Here is a 14,555-nt window from a genome sequence, read left to right on the forward strand (position 1 = left end):
CATCATAAATAAAGTATCAACAACATTGTGGCTTCTCTATTTCTTTGAGTCGCGATAATTCTTCTTCCACATCGATAACAGGTATTACTACTCTTCGTTTTCTTGTCTCGGATCACAGATTCAGACATATTCTTTTTCTTCTACGCTCAGCTTTTTATCCGTTAATTGCCGTCGTTTAAATTAGGGTTTCTCATCTTTTTTCATTTTGCCGTTCAATTTGTTAATTGCATCAGATATATATTTATTTATTTAAGATCTGTGAATTTAAGTTGATATTAGGGTTTCTTATATAATTTTTTGGGTTTTCAATTGCAGTTGTTGCTTTGTCACAATATGTATAACGGAATAGGGTTACAAACTCCAAGAGGGTCTGGTACCAATGGCTACATTCAGAGCAACAAGTTCTTCGTCAAGTCGAGAACTTCCAAGGTTGCTGAGAATATGAAGGGCTTTGAAGGAGATCAGGGTACTGCTGGTGTTTCCAGAAAGGCTAACAAAGAGATTCTTGAGCATGATCGTAAGCGTCAGATTCAGCTCAAACTTGTTATTCTTGAAGACATGTTAATTGATCAGGGTTATACTGATGCTGAGATCGCTGAGAAACTCGAGGAGGCTCGCAATAGCTTGGAGGCTGCAGCTGACGAAAATGATTCTAATTTGGACAAGTGAGTTTTTGGATTTTAGATATTTGTGTATGAGTATGACATATGATTCCAATTGATGAATTTGTTGGTTCTGTCATTGCTTTACCAAAATTTTTGAAGTGTATTAATTGTTAATTGGTTTTTGTTGTGCATAGCTTTTTGTTTTTGATTATGGAGAAATTATTTTTATTGGTGTTATTGTTGTTGTAGGAGATTATATATATGATTATAATTATTAATTAAAGTTGAATAGTATGTGATCACGGTCGTTTCGTGGTCAAATAATAATTTAAATAAAAAGTAATACAAGGCAGTTAACCTTGGTCGTCTCCGAAGACTCACAATCGGCTTATCTATATTAGAAACAATTCAAAAACTGTAAATTATGGGGGGGGTTTGGTTTGTTAACAGAACGTAAGAAAAATGTGAAATTTAATTGATTTAAAACGATCAATTCATTGGCTTAGGTAACTCGTTCTTGATTCTATCATATGGTTCACAAAGAATAAATTCGTTATATGCTTATGTTCTGGTTGATTTATAAAACCGAATTAAACAAGCGTTACCAATTTTATACGAATTCCATTCAAACAAGCGTCAAATGCGTTCAACTAATCATAGGCAATAGTAAACAAGCGCTACTAATGACAAAATAATATCCATACTGAATTCAATCAACACTTTTTGCTAAGCGCTCAAAGTTTATGTCAATTCCTATTCAATGTAATCTATGCAAGCGATAAACTAATTGAATAACACGGTGCGAATCGAATTAAAGTGATTAAGCATCATTATAATTCAAGTTCATACTGAAATAAAGAACATGAAAATTGCATAACAGAACATAAATATAAAACAGAATTTGCTATTAAAACAGACCTCAAGAATTTAAAACGAGTTCCTTGCACCAACGAATTGAAAGAAAGATTTAGTTCTCCATGTAAGTGGTGGCTGCTCTAGGGTTTTCTAATTTCCGTGAACAGTGAATGAATAACCCTAGCTGCCTTTTTTCGGTTTAAATAATACATGGAACGGGCCTTAAAACAATTGGGCCGAAAAATATAAAGTTGTGCTGAAATTAAATACGTCTGGAACATAAACGCAATTATTTGACACACTTGCGCTCCGAACTGGGTTTTGGCCTCAACATGAAAGTCGTAGCTCTTGGTCTCAGCTTTCCAACGCATCTTCCCGCGTCTCAATCCGATATTTTTAACTCCAGTTATGACCTGCGGACCGGAAGGGTGTCAAAGTGCTATTTATTCATAAATTAAGTGCGAAAATAAAATAGAGTTAGAAATAAACTTAAATATAAAAACACCTTAAAATAGTGAAAATAGTAAATTAAACCATAGGAATACACTAGTACAATAGTAGAAGAATGTGCATTAAAATGCACTGATTAAATTCCCCCACACTTGAACTTTTGCACTCCGAGCAAAACTCAAATGAAAAACTTAAAAACAAATCACAAGCAGTCAACATATTCCAGGTTTCAAGCTTCAAACCTTGGGTCAAAATTCAAAGATTGGCACAATTCTTATCTATCAACTTTCAATAATAATCTTGCGTGTGTGTGTACTGTCTCCCACTGTCAACCAAAGTAATGTCAAGATCCCTCTCTGAAACTGCCATTCTAGATGCTAAGCTGTCATTCTTTTCCTATAATTTCAGATTTAACCAGAATTTCAGACTAGGGGGGGGGCTATTTCTTTTCAAGAGATCCAAAGCTTTTCAACATCAACTCAGGGGCAACTACTTTCAAGCTTTATTATTGTTTATTATTATTTATTGTTTTTAAGCTTTAGGTACTACTCCACCTTTTCACCTGACGGGATCTTACTTGTAATAAGTTCAACCTGTTACTCAGAGTAGAGCATCCTACACAGCACTTGTTCCTCCAGTTTCGGGCACAGGAACTTGTTCCTCCAGTTTCAGGCATAGGAACTTATTATATTCATTAGTTTTAGCTCTTAAGCAGTTTCCCTTTTTCTCAATTAATAGCAATGATCGGTCCATCTGTTACTCTAGCCTTTCCCCCACACTTAGTTCTAATCATACCCTCCATTATATTCAAATTAGAGAACTTAGTCTAAAGAATAAATATTTCAGAGGTTTATCTAGACATTACTAAGTTTGACAGTGTTCAAGCAGTTGTGCATTAAGTTGCAAAGACTATCATGTCAAGTATCAAAACAAAAAACTCCAAAAATTTCACTGACCCTACAGTTATCTGCCCTAGCCTTAGAACATGTGACTACTCATGACAATTTATTTTATTATTTTTTTATTTTATTATATTTTTTTTTAACACAAAAATGTAAAATGTCCCTCCCCCACACTTAAACCAGACAGTGTCCGCAATGTAATAATAACACAAAGTGAGAGTAAAGGAAGGAACACACCCGAGGGGCTACGGTGTAGCTGCTGGGTAGAACGGCTTCTCCAAGGAGAGCTCTTCAACATGTCCCTCTTCTTCAGGCACCGAGCTTTCATGGAACAGCTTCAGTCGCTGTCCGTTTACTTTAAACACCTTGTTAGTACCTGTACTTTTTATTTCTACTGCACCATGAGGGAAAACATTAGTAACAACAAAAGGGCCAATCCACCGGGATCGAAGTTTCCCAGCCATTACTTTTAGGCGGGAGTTAAACAATAAAACCCGTTGGCCCACAGAAAATTCCTTCCTAGAAATCATTTTATCATGAAAGTATTTTGTTTTCTCCTTATAAATTTTAGAGCTTTCGTAGGCTTCCAGCCTAAGCTCTTCAAGCTGCTGTAATTGAAGTTTTCGTTCCATACCTGCTTTTTGCATTTCCATATTACAGCTCTTCACCGCCCAATAAGCACGGTGTTCGATTTCTACAGGAAGGTGACATGCCTTACCAAACACAAGTCGATAGGGGGACATCCCAATTGGAGTCTTGAAAGCTGTTCTCTGAGCCCAAAGTGCGTCTTCTAGACGGCGGCTCCAGTCCTTCCTATTTGCTTAATCTCCCGGTTTGAGATTTCAGCTTGCCCATTAGTTTGGGGATGATATGCAGTAGAGACTCTGTGCACAACTCCATACTTCCGGAGCAAAGCTTCCATGGTGCGGTTACAGAAATGCGTGCCTTGGTCACTGATGATAGCTCGGGGTATTCCAAACCTGCAAAAAATATTGGACCTGACAAAATCTGCAACAACTCGAGAATCATTAGTCCTAGTGGGGATGGCCTCCACCCACTTTGAAACATAATCAACAGCAAGTAAAATGTAGAGAAAACCAAATGATACAGGAAAAGGGCCCATAAAGTCAATGCCCCATACATCAAATACCTCACAGAAAAGCATAGGTTGCTGAGGCATTTCAGTCTTTCGAGTGATAGTTGTGCCTGCTATTTGGCACTCCTTACAAGTGCGGTAAGTCTCATAAGCATCCTTGAAAATTGTGGGCCAATAGAAACCTGCGTCTAGGACTTTTCTAGCAGTCCTTTGAGGGCCAAAGTGTCCCCCTACCGGAGAAGCATGAGAAAGATGCAAAATAGATTCAATCTCACAGTCGGGAACACACCTCCTAATCACCTGATCACTACCAAATTTCCAAAGATATGGATCATCCCAAACATAATATTTTGCATCACTCTTGAGTTTGTGAATTTGTGTCCTAGATGCACCTGCAGGAAAAACACCAGCAACAAGATAATTAACAATATCAGCAAACCATGTAAAAGTAACAGCTGCTCATCAGGAAATTCATCCTGAATGGGGAAGATATCTCCATCACGTTCAATCCTGCTCAAGTGGTCAGCTACTAAATTCTCGGCTCCACTTTTATCCTTAATTTCCACATTGAATTCTTGAAGCAACAACATCCACCGAATCAGCCTCGGTTTTGCTTCAGGCTTCTTTAACAAGTACTTTAAAGCTGCATGGTCAGTAAAAACAATAACCTTAGAACCTAGCAAATATGATCTGAATTTATCAAGTGCAAAAACAATAGCTAAAAGTTCCTTTTCAGTGGTGGTGTAATTAGCTTGTGTAGAATCTAAAGTCCTAGAAGCATAATAAATAACATGGGCGGCTTTTTCCACCCTTTGTGCAAGAACTGCTCCCACTGCATAGTTAGATGCATCACACATGATTTCAAAAGGGATGTTCCAGTCAGGGGGCTGAATGATGGGAGCAGAAGTCAGTGCTCTCTTCAAGAAATCAAACGCCTTTTTGCATGCATCATCAAACTCGAAAGTCACATCATTTTTAAGCAGGTTTGACAGCGGGAGGGCAATCTTGCTGAAATTCTTTATGAAACGCCTGTAAAAACCTGCATGACCAAGAAAAGAACGAATCTCGCGAATGCAAGATGGGTAAGGTAGTGTAGAAATCACATCAATTTTTGCAGGGTCAACTGAAATTCCTTTTTCTGAAATTATGTGACCCAAGACAATTCCCTGTTGAACCATAAAGTGACATTTTTCGAAATTCAAGACAAGGTTAGTTTCAATGCATCTTGACAAAACCAAGTTCAGACTAGTTAAACATGCATCAAAAGAAGCACCATAAACAGTGAAATCATCCATGAACACTTCCATGCAGTTTTCAATAAAATCAGAAAAAATACTAATCATGCATCGTTGGAATGTGCCAGGTGCATTGCAAAGACCAAAAGGCATCCTCCTGTAAGCAAATGTGCCGAAGGGGCACGTAAAGGTGGTCTTTTCTTGATCTTCAGGTGCAATATGAATCTGAAAGTAACTTGAAAAACCATCAAGAAAGCAATAATGTGATTTACCTGCCAACCGTTCAAGCATCTGATCAATGAATGGTAAGGGAAAGTGATCTTGTCTAGTTGCCTGGTTCAACCTCCTGTAATCGATACAAACTCTCCAGCTGTTCTGGACTCTAGTGGGTACAAGTTCATTTTTTTCATTTTTCACCACAGTGAGTCCAGATTTCTTAGGCACAACCTGTACTGGACTTACCCAATTACTGTCAGAGATCGGATAAATGATACCTGCTTGTAACAATTTAGTTACCTCCTTTTTCACAACATCAAGAATCAAAGGGTTGAGTCTCCTTTGGGGTTGTCGCACCACCTTAGCTCCCTCCTCAAGGTGAATCCGATGCATGCACATTGTGGGGCTAATGCCTGGTATGTCAGCTAAGGTCCATCCGATTGCCTTCTTATGCTGCCTCAAAACCTACAAAAGCTTTTCTTCCTGTTCACAATCAAGGTTAGAAGAAATAATCACAGGTAGCTTTTCATTTTCCTCTAAGTAAGCATATTTCAAATTTTCAGGAAGTGGTTTAAGCTCCAAGGACGGTGGTTGTTCTATGGATGGTTTTGTTGGAACAGCCGGGATGTCAAGATTTTCAACAGCGTAAACAACTTCATTGGCAGCCTCATTGACAACTTCACCTTCGCCCTGCAAATTAAACTCAGCACAACCAACACAAAGGTTAGTATCGGTACAAACATCACATGAGTGATCATCAGCTGAACACAAATCAGAATGAAATTCATCAACAATTTCAGAAAGTAGTTCTAATTGAAAAACAGAGTGCTCTTCCAAAGGGTATTTCATAGCATCGAAAATATTAAACTTCGCAACAATGTCACCAAATTCCATGGACATGGTCCCATCATCAACGTCGATTTTTGTCTTTGCCGTCTTCATGAATGGTCTGCCCAAGATGATCGGCGATCTGCTTGACTCTGTTTCTCCAGCCATGTCAAGGATGTAAAAATCTGCAGGGAAAATCAAGTCATTAACTTGAACTAGCACATCTTCCACCACTCCAACAGGGCGAGCATTGCTCCTTTTGCCAGCTGAATAGTAAGACCTGTATGCTGCAAAGGACCAAGATCAAGATTGTTAAAAATAGAAGTAGGCATGACATTAATAGAAGCTCCTAAATCTAACATGCAATTTTCGAATTTTCTATCCCCAATGGTACACGGAATAGAAAAAGTTCCTGGATCCTTGCATTTCTGTGGCATGGCCTGATTGAGGGCTGAAACATTAGCTTTTTCAGGCTCAGGTTTGAGTGCAGCATTAGACTCAATAAGGGCTGAAACATTTCGGCCTAGATTAACTCTCTCATTTCCCTTTACTTTCCTCTTGTTTGTGCACAAATCCTTCAAGAATTTTGCATATTTCGGAATCTGCTTGATCACATCAAGGAGAGGAATATTGACTGCTACTTTGCTGAATACATCAAGAATCTCTTTGTCTTCCTCAGCCTTGTTCTTTTTATTTTTCTGCACCCTTTGAGGAAAAGGGATTGGTGGCACATATGCTTTTTCAGTCTCAGCGGTCACAGAAGGTTCAGTAGGTTCAGGAGCAGATGATGCTGCAACGGCTTTCTTCTTTTTCTCTGGAGCTGGAGCTGGTTAGGTCACTCTCCCAGATCGCAAAGTAATTGCACTCACATTCCCATTTGGGTTCGGAACTGATTGTGCAGGAAGGTTACCGGAGCCTTGAGCTTGTAGTTGGCCTATTGCATTGGCCATTTGTCCCATCTGCGTTGTCAGGTTCTGAATGCTAGCATCTGTTCGTTGTTGATGTTGTGTGCTATTTGCAACCAGTTGCTTGACAAGGTCTTCCAGTGAAGAAGTGGCTGGTGGGGCAGCAGGGGCTGCAGCTTGTGACTGATTCCCATATCGGAGGTTTGGATGATTCCTCAAACTAGGGTGATATTTGTTGGTGGAGAGGTCAGGATTGTTGTACCTGTTTTGATTGTAAAGGGCTGCTGCTGCTGCATATGCTTGAGGAAGCTCAGTTATTGTTTCATCTTGTAGAATGGGGCATGTATCAGTCGGGTGCTCAGAAGAAGTACAAATACCACATACTTTTGTTGGTTGAGCTTTGCTAACTGCCAACTTTTTCACCAAGGTAGTGAGTTCATCAATTCTAGCATCAAACTTGGTTTCGAGCGCCTTGATGGAGGAAGAGGAAGACTGAATCTCATTCACACTTGCAGAATTATTTCTAGTTGTAAACTGTTGCGAGTTAAGTGACATGTTCTCGATCAAGGCCCTTGCAGCAGCTGGAGTTTTATCAACAAGTGCTCCACCACTTGCAGCATCCAAAATGTTTCGATCCATTGGTAGCAACCCCTCATAGAAATATTGGATGAGTAATTGCTCGGTGATCTGGTGTTGGGGACAACTGGAAACTAGATGCTTAAATCTTTCCCAGTACTCTGCCAATGATTCGTTTCCCTGCCTAATGCCGCAAATTTCTTTTCTGATTGATGCTGCTCTAGAAGCGGGAAAGTATCTCTCTAGAAAGACTTTCTTCAGATCATTCCAAGTTGAAACAGAATTTGGCTCAAGGTAGTAGAGCCAGTCTTTAGCATCACCTTGTAACGAGAACGGAAAATGTTCTCTCATTTCATTCAGACAGCTTTTATGGATTGTATGTCCGCATGGCATAACAATGACATCATTTCTTGATTCAAACAAATACTGCAATCATCAATTTTGGCACACATGAATCAGCCTCCAGCAATTTAAATACTTACAATTACATAACTATTACACAATTCTTTAATGTCTTTTCTTGTAAATACTTATTCAGAAGTTTATCTAAATTGGTACTAGACCATGAAAGTTGTAGTGTTACCTCAAAACAAACGGGGCAATCATGATGCATTGCTCCTTCCACACAGGAGTGACTGTTTTTCAGCAGAGTTGAGTAGCAACAACCTATGCAAATCAATCATGAATGTCAAACAAGCAGCACATTTTATAATTATGAAATTGCTACTTAGTTTACTAAGCATAGGAAAAAAGTGATATCACTTACCACACTTATTACAATGGAAGAAATTCTCGTGTCCACCAGTTCTGTGCAAAAATATATCAAAATCAATGACTTTGAGTTTTGACACAGGCAAGGCAATAAAAAGAAAACGACATTACAGCTTCAAGATGTACATTATAACAACGCGATCAAAGTTATATGCAAATAGCTAAAAATATGTTTTAAGAACAAATATGGTATTGCACTTTCATTTTTCCAAAAAATCCCTAAAATCAGGGTAAAGCTAAGTGCTAGTTCAGTTTTTATAATAAGAGACAAATGAAAAAAAAGCGAGCCTCAATTGAAACATGTTACTATGCCTCATAATGATGCAATTTGTTATGTTCCAGATTATCAATTCATACCTGCAAATTCCACAGCCATTACAATGGTACTATTGCGTAGATATCTGCATCATATAAAAGGAATATAAGATAGTGTACTATTCCAAAAATTTAGTTACTCACTGGTCTATACTTACAAGCAATCATTTAAAATACAGAATAAGTAAATATATTCAACACTACATCCAAATAAAAAGGAACCTTGTTCAGAGGATTAATACTCACATCATCGTCATAGAGCTTGCATGTCTCACAGAAGTACTTGCCCATGCAAACACCACAATTAATACAGTTTTGCTGAACCTGAAATTAAGTGGTAAAAATCAGCACATGAAAATAACTTAGCTTCAGACGTTCAAAGCAAAGTGTATGTTAAAATTTCAGACTCATTGATTCATTGAACAAACAAAGATTTTCTTTATGCATGTGCTTACATGTATATAATCTATGCAGAGAGATTTTCTTTCTTAGTTACAGATAATAAAGATTCAACGTTTTTCAAACTAATATTTACATCCTCCTTTATAAATTCTATATTAGTATCACAAAAATAAAATAATAAAAATATTGAAGAAACTCTAACTCACCTCTTGTTCAGTCCCACAAAGTGAACATATCACCTGAATATATCAAAATTATTTTATTAGCATTAAGGAGCACCTTGAGCGAGAAATAACAAGAAAAGGTTCAAAAACTTGTGGATATTTCAATTAAGGACGTCCAAGTAAATAAGAATACCTTTTTGACTTGGTGTCGAGGCATGTCATGTCTATGCTTATAATCTACGTTGATATCATTCTGCAGAAAAGCATGGTAATAAAATAAAAGTAAGTTCCCCAAAAATAAGAATATTGCAATGCAACAATTGATCATCATGGTCACTCTGAAGTCATAAAACATAAGCAATGAGACTGGTTTGCATGGACCATCAAGGGCCGTTTAAGAGAAACAGAAGCAACAAAAATACATCTAAAGTGAAAGTGAAACTCAAACAGAAAGTGATAGATCACACCGCAATGAAAAACGGAGGACTTCCATAATAATAAGGCCAAGACAAATAGAAGACAATGAAAATTAAATGTTCACTATGAATAATTTGGTGGACACTAGTTTTGTTAAATAGCGGTTATATAGTAGAATATGCTATCTAGTAGAATATGTTGTCAAATAGTGGATATAGTGGTCTACAGCACTGTTGTGTAGCGGAATTTAAATGAACCACTATTTTACACAACCCACGATTGACAACACTGGTGACTGGTGTTCATATAACATCGTCAATGCTGCACGAAACCAAAGAATGACAGTGACAGTTGGGGAAAGGATTGGCTTTTAAATATGAAATAAGATGGAACCATATCATTTAAGCAACAATCATAGATTAAATATATGCAACATATTATTATCAGAAAGGAAAAACAAAAAAGATTAGGCATTTACTCACTTTCGCCTCATTGTGACAATGGCGGCAATCAAAAATCTCATTGCAACAGGGGGCCCTGATTCGGCATCTTCTACGGTAATGTTGGCATCTGCAAATAGAGCCTAACTTTATAAAAAAAAGAACAAGAAATGCAACAATTTGAAAACCAGAAAAGAGCATATAAACAAGTAATTACCCATATTCCATATATCCTTTATCTTGCAAATCATTTTTGTTTATAGACTGACTTGATTCTTCTCCAGGAAAGGATTCCGGATTTGATTTTGGAGGATAAGCGTCTTCTTCTATCATATGTTTCGTGTCATTGCATTCGAAGTGCAGAGGTTCGGAGTGCAACACTGCCACCTCACCCATGATACAAGCTATCCTCAAATAAGATTATCAACTATATCTAGAAGTAGGAAGTAAGCTTAAGGACCTGCATGTAGGAACAAATTTAGAAATAATCCTAAAACTTCTAAAGGCATATTTAGTCACCCCATCAAGCCAGGTAAACACCAAACGCAGTGTTGATTTCTTGTATACTGCAGCAGATCAATTGTAATCAGCAACACAAATAGTTTTATGAAGCTCCAAACACCACTACCCCAAGAGAGGAACACAACAATACAAGTTTATATACAAGAATTCCACATATTACAAGGTAGCACTGGGGTTCTTCACAGCCTTCGGCAGTAAATACAATTAGCATTGTACGGACACTTGATTCCTTGAAGAACTCCCAGAATCAAATCCAACTACAGTGGAGGCAACCAAAAGAAACTTCAACCTATTTTGAAAGCAATAAAACACTCAATAAAATGCATCTCAGACAATAAAATATAGTATTTGTGTTTGATTTTATTATCCACAAAGGACGAACCTACCTTAAAATGTAGTTCAGCATTGATTCTTCCAGAAACCGAAACTTACCAAAACTAAATATATAATCACTCCATATCATCTGCACAATGATAGATTCCCTAGGGGTAAACTTTTAACACTTTTCTTATTAATAACTACATCACTTGAAACTTGAAAGTGAACTATGTTAATTACCAAATTGAACATTCACACTACTCCAAGGACTAAGTTAAGATAATCCTTATCTCACAGAAGGTTTGCAGCAGGGTTGTCTTCCAACTTGGACAAAAAGACGGTTGGAAGTAGGAAGGAAAAACCGGTGCTAATACAAGAGAGTGATTGTATGTGAGCCAAACTAGCAACAAAGTCATTCTTCTTGATGTCCGAAAAAGAAACAAATAGACAGTTTCTGTGAATTATGCAAAAAGGATATCCCACCCGTACGAGGTTCCAACAACATCGAAATTGGCTCCAAACTCTGACAGTCCAAGCTAGACGAAACAAGCATTGACAAAAGACATAGTTGTCTATGTTGTTAAGATTCTGTTTGATGCAACTGCAGAAATACATAATGGCAAGGCATTAAAAGGAGCGATTTCTTTGCTTCCTGCGGTTGGAGATGGATCAAAATCTGAAACAAAATTGCCGGCACTTGTTTGGTCATTCTTCTCTCCCAAATTTACAGACTCGTATCTTCCCAGCGTAAGCATTCTACAACTGGGTAGTTCCACTTCAGATGCCCCTCCGAAAGACTTCTCTACCTATACCCTAAACTGATACAGTATATAATCATTCATCTCCCTCGAATTTTCTAACGTTTCGCTCTCACATATCAATCAATATTATTTCCCTAAGGTCATTCATCTATATATCTGGAACAATTGCGTACAAACAAGTAATTAATTACTTTAAAACACAAACTATTATGTGTCATAAATTATAATCAGCCACTAGAGGCCTGTGATATTCAACCAAACCAGGTGTCAAATTTTGAGTCACGGAAAAACCGTCAGCGACTACAAGACATCAAGGTTTTCAATGTCTACTAAATCAGCACTGTGGATATACATCAACCGCGCAACATGGAAAATCGCAACCCAACTGCAATTTAAACCTAAGTCTATATGATTCAACCGGGGGGTTAAACTTTAACCAGTTGAACCAATCGGTCCTATTTTTCAAACATTCCAGAAAGCTACCAATTGTCATAGTTTTCCTTAATCTTTCTCATAATCAAATGCTTAACAATTCCTAATCAAATTTTCAAGGCTTACAACCTAAGGCCTTGGAACACACATAGCAATGAATTGTGTTATATACCACAAAAACAAATATAAACATAACATAAAATGAAGCAAACACAAGAATCAAACAAAAAAAGCCACAACAAACAAGCAAAAAATTCCAAAATTGCACAAAATTCACAAACAACAACATCACAATCAGAATATTCAAACTTATCATAAAAATCAAACCAAAGCTACGTTACCTAACAACAGAATGAAATCCAAAGAAGCTATGAAAGTCACAGAAAACACAATAATCGCACTCAAAACAATTTCACAATCCAAAACAGAAAGAGTAAAAATGAAGAAATGGAAATTGAATTATGACAGAACAACAACGAACTTTCGACTCTGGAACGGAATCGGCGATCGATGTTCTAATATCGGAGCTCCAATCTTCACGTACGCGCTTTTAGGATTTTGAAGTGTGTTGATTGAAGACGAAATCGAAATTGAGAGGAATTTATTTATTTATTTATATATAGTTGAGAGATTCTATTCTGGAGGGTTCGAAAATGGAGGTTGTGTGTACGAAAACGAACTGAAAGCGACTGAGTAATCAATGATTATCCATTGGTAGTGACAGCTCGCCACAAAATATCTCGTTGGGTTTCGTATCGGATTATTATGTTGACGTGGCTACCACGTCGATACAAAATTTCAAAGAATTAACTGAGTACACCAAAAAAAAAAAAAAAAATTTTCAAAGAATTTAATTTATATGCACCGTCGGTGTAAAGTTATTTTGCACATGCGTCCAATAATATACCGACACATCATGTATGGTCATTAAAAATACATGATGTGTCACATTCATTAAATGATGTGGCAACACGTCATTGAATGTATGTATAAAAAAAATTTACACCGACGGTGCACAAAAATTAAACTCAATTTCAAAATATATTTGTAAAATAAATTACAACGATCATAAATATTAATTTTTTTAAGAGTATTGTTGACGCTAAATTCCAATGACCACTTAGGCGGTTCATAGTGGACCAGTCATGAATAACATTATAATGAATATGGATTTTATAAAATTTATGGTTGGATTGAAAGTTTATATCATATTAGACCATTCATAGAAAAATTGAAAATCATTTGATATCTTATTGAGACACATTAAGATTAACGGTTTATTAAATACCGTAAATCTTGATGGGTATCGATAACATATCAAGTTATTTTTAATTTTTCTAAATTTTTTTATGAATGATCTATATGATATAAATTTTGTAAAATTCATATTCGGTAAATCACTTGTCTATGGTGAACTACTTGTGAAGGTGGTCGACCATAACATTAGCCTATTGTTATCAGTTATAAGATTTTTTCATAATTTTCTTACACCGGTATATGGTGGACCACCTATTTGGGTGGTATGTTAGCACTTGTCATGGTAACAATCATTTGTTAAATTTTACTTATCTCAACGAATTTTAGATTATTAGTCCTTTTGTTCTAAAATAATTGTCAAAAATTTTACTTGTCTCAACGAATTTTAGATTATTAGTCCTTTCGTTCTAAAATATTTGTCACTATTTAGCTTTTACGTTTATCAATATATAACTTTGATCCATAATATATGGGTATATTAATATATGTCATAAAGACACATATTAAGATTTCTTAATATATATATATATATAAATTATGCATTTGTTCGAGTCCTATGTTTTACATGAAAGCAGACTAGCAGAGTTATATGATTAATTTGTGGCGGTGGTCACAAATTCATATTTGTGTTTGAGTTATGTGTTTTTATTATGTTTTGTAACTTTTAAGTTAGATCTACATAATTTTAAGTGTCGCATTTAGATATACTATTTTCTTCTCTTCACCTTTCCTGAATTATCGAATTTTTAATTTTTGGATTTGTGAAATATTTTGAATTTTTAGGTCTTGACAACCCGTTTTCCCTGGCCCGGCCAACCCAAAAAATTGAAATCAAATCCAATCAAAATAAAAATAAAATAAACCGCTTAAATTGGACCACAATTCACCACCCGCGAGTTGGACCAGATTGAGGGTTTGGTCCCGAACCAAACTGGCCCAAACTGGTCTCCACCTCATAAAATGAAGAGAGCTACTTTTGCCACCCTACTGGTTACTCGCACACCCTATTTTTGCACATCCGCAACTTAAGCAGCAGATGTGTAAAAATAGGGCGTTTTGGGAAAGAAAAAAAAAGTCGTCCGCTACCT

At 36.6% G+C, this 14,555-nt stretch overlaps 1 protein-coding gene and 1 pseudogene across 1 annotated transcript; one reads left to right on the top strand and one right to left on the bottom strand.

The window, feature by feature from the left end:
* Window positions 1-20: 20 nt before the first annotated feature.
* On the top strand, window positions 21-815 carry LOC123923954 (pre-mRNA-splicing factor cwc-21-like). The gene is made up of 2 exons (XM_045976705.1): window positions 21-81; window positions 316-815. The coding sequence occupies exon 2, from the start codon at window positions 334-336 to the stop codon at window positions 667-669; it is 336 nt and encodes a 111-aa protein (XP_045832661.1). The 5' UTR covers window positions 21-81; window positions 316-333; the 3' UTR covers window positions 670-815.
* A 6,201-nt stretch (window positions 816-7,016) lies between these two features.
* LOC123923953 lies at window positions 7,017-12,939 on the bottom strand (annotated as a pseudogene).
* Between the last annotated feature and the right edge of the window lie 1,616 nt (window positions 12,940-14,555).

The sequence above is a fragment of the Trifolium pratense genome, linkage group LG4 (assembly GCF_020283565.1).
Source record: "Trifolium pratense cultivar HEN17-A07 linkage group LG4, ARS_RC_1.1, whole genome shotgun sequence".
In the NCBI taxonomy this organism is placed as follows: Eukaryota; Viridiplantae; Streptophyta; class Magnoliopsida; order Fabales; family Fabaceae; genus Trifolium; species Trifolium pratense.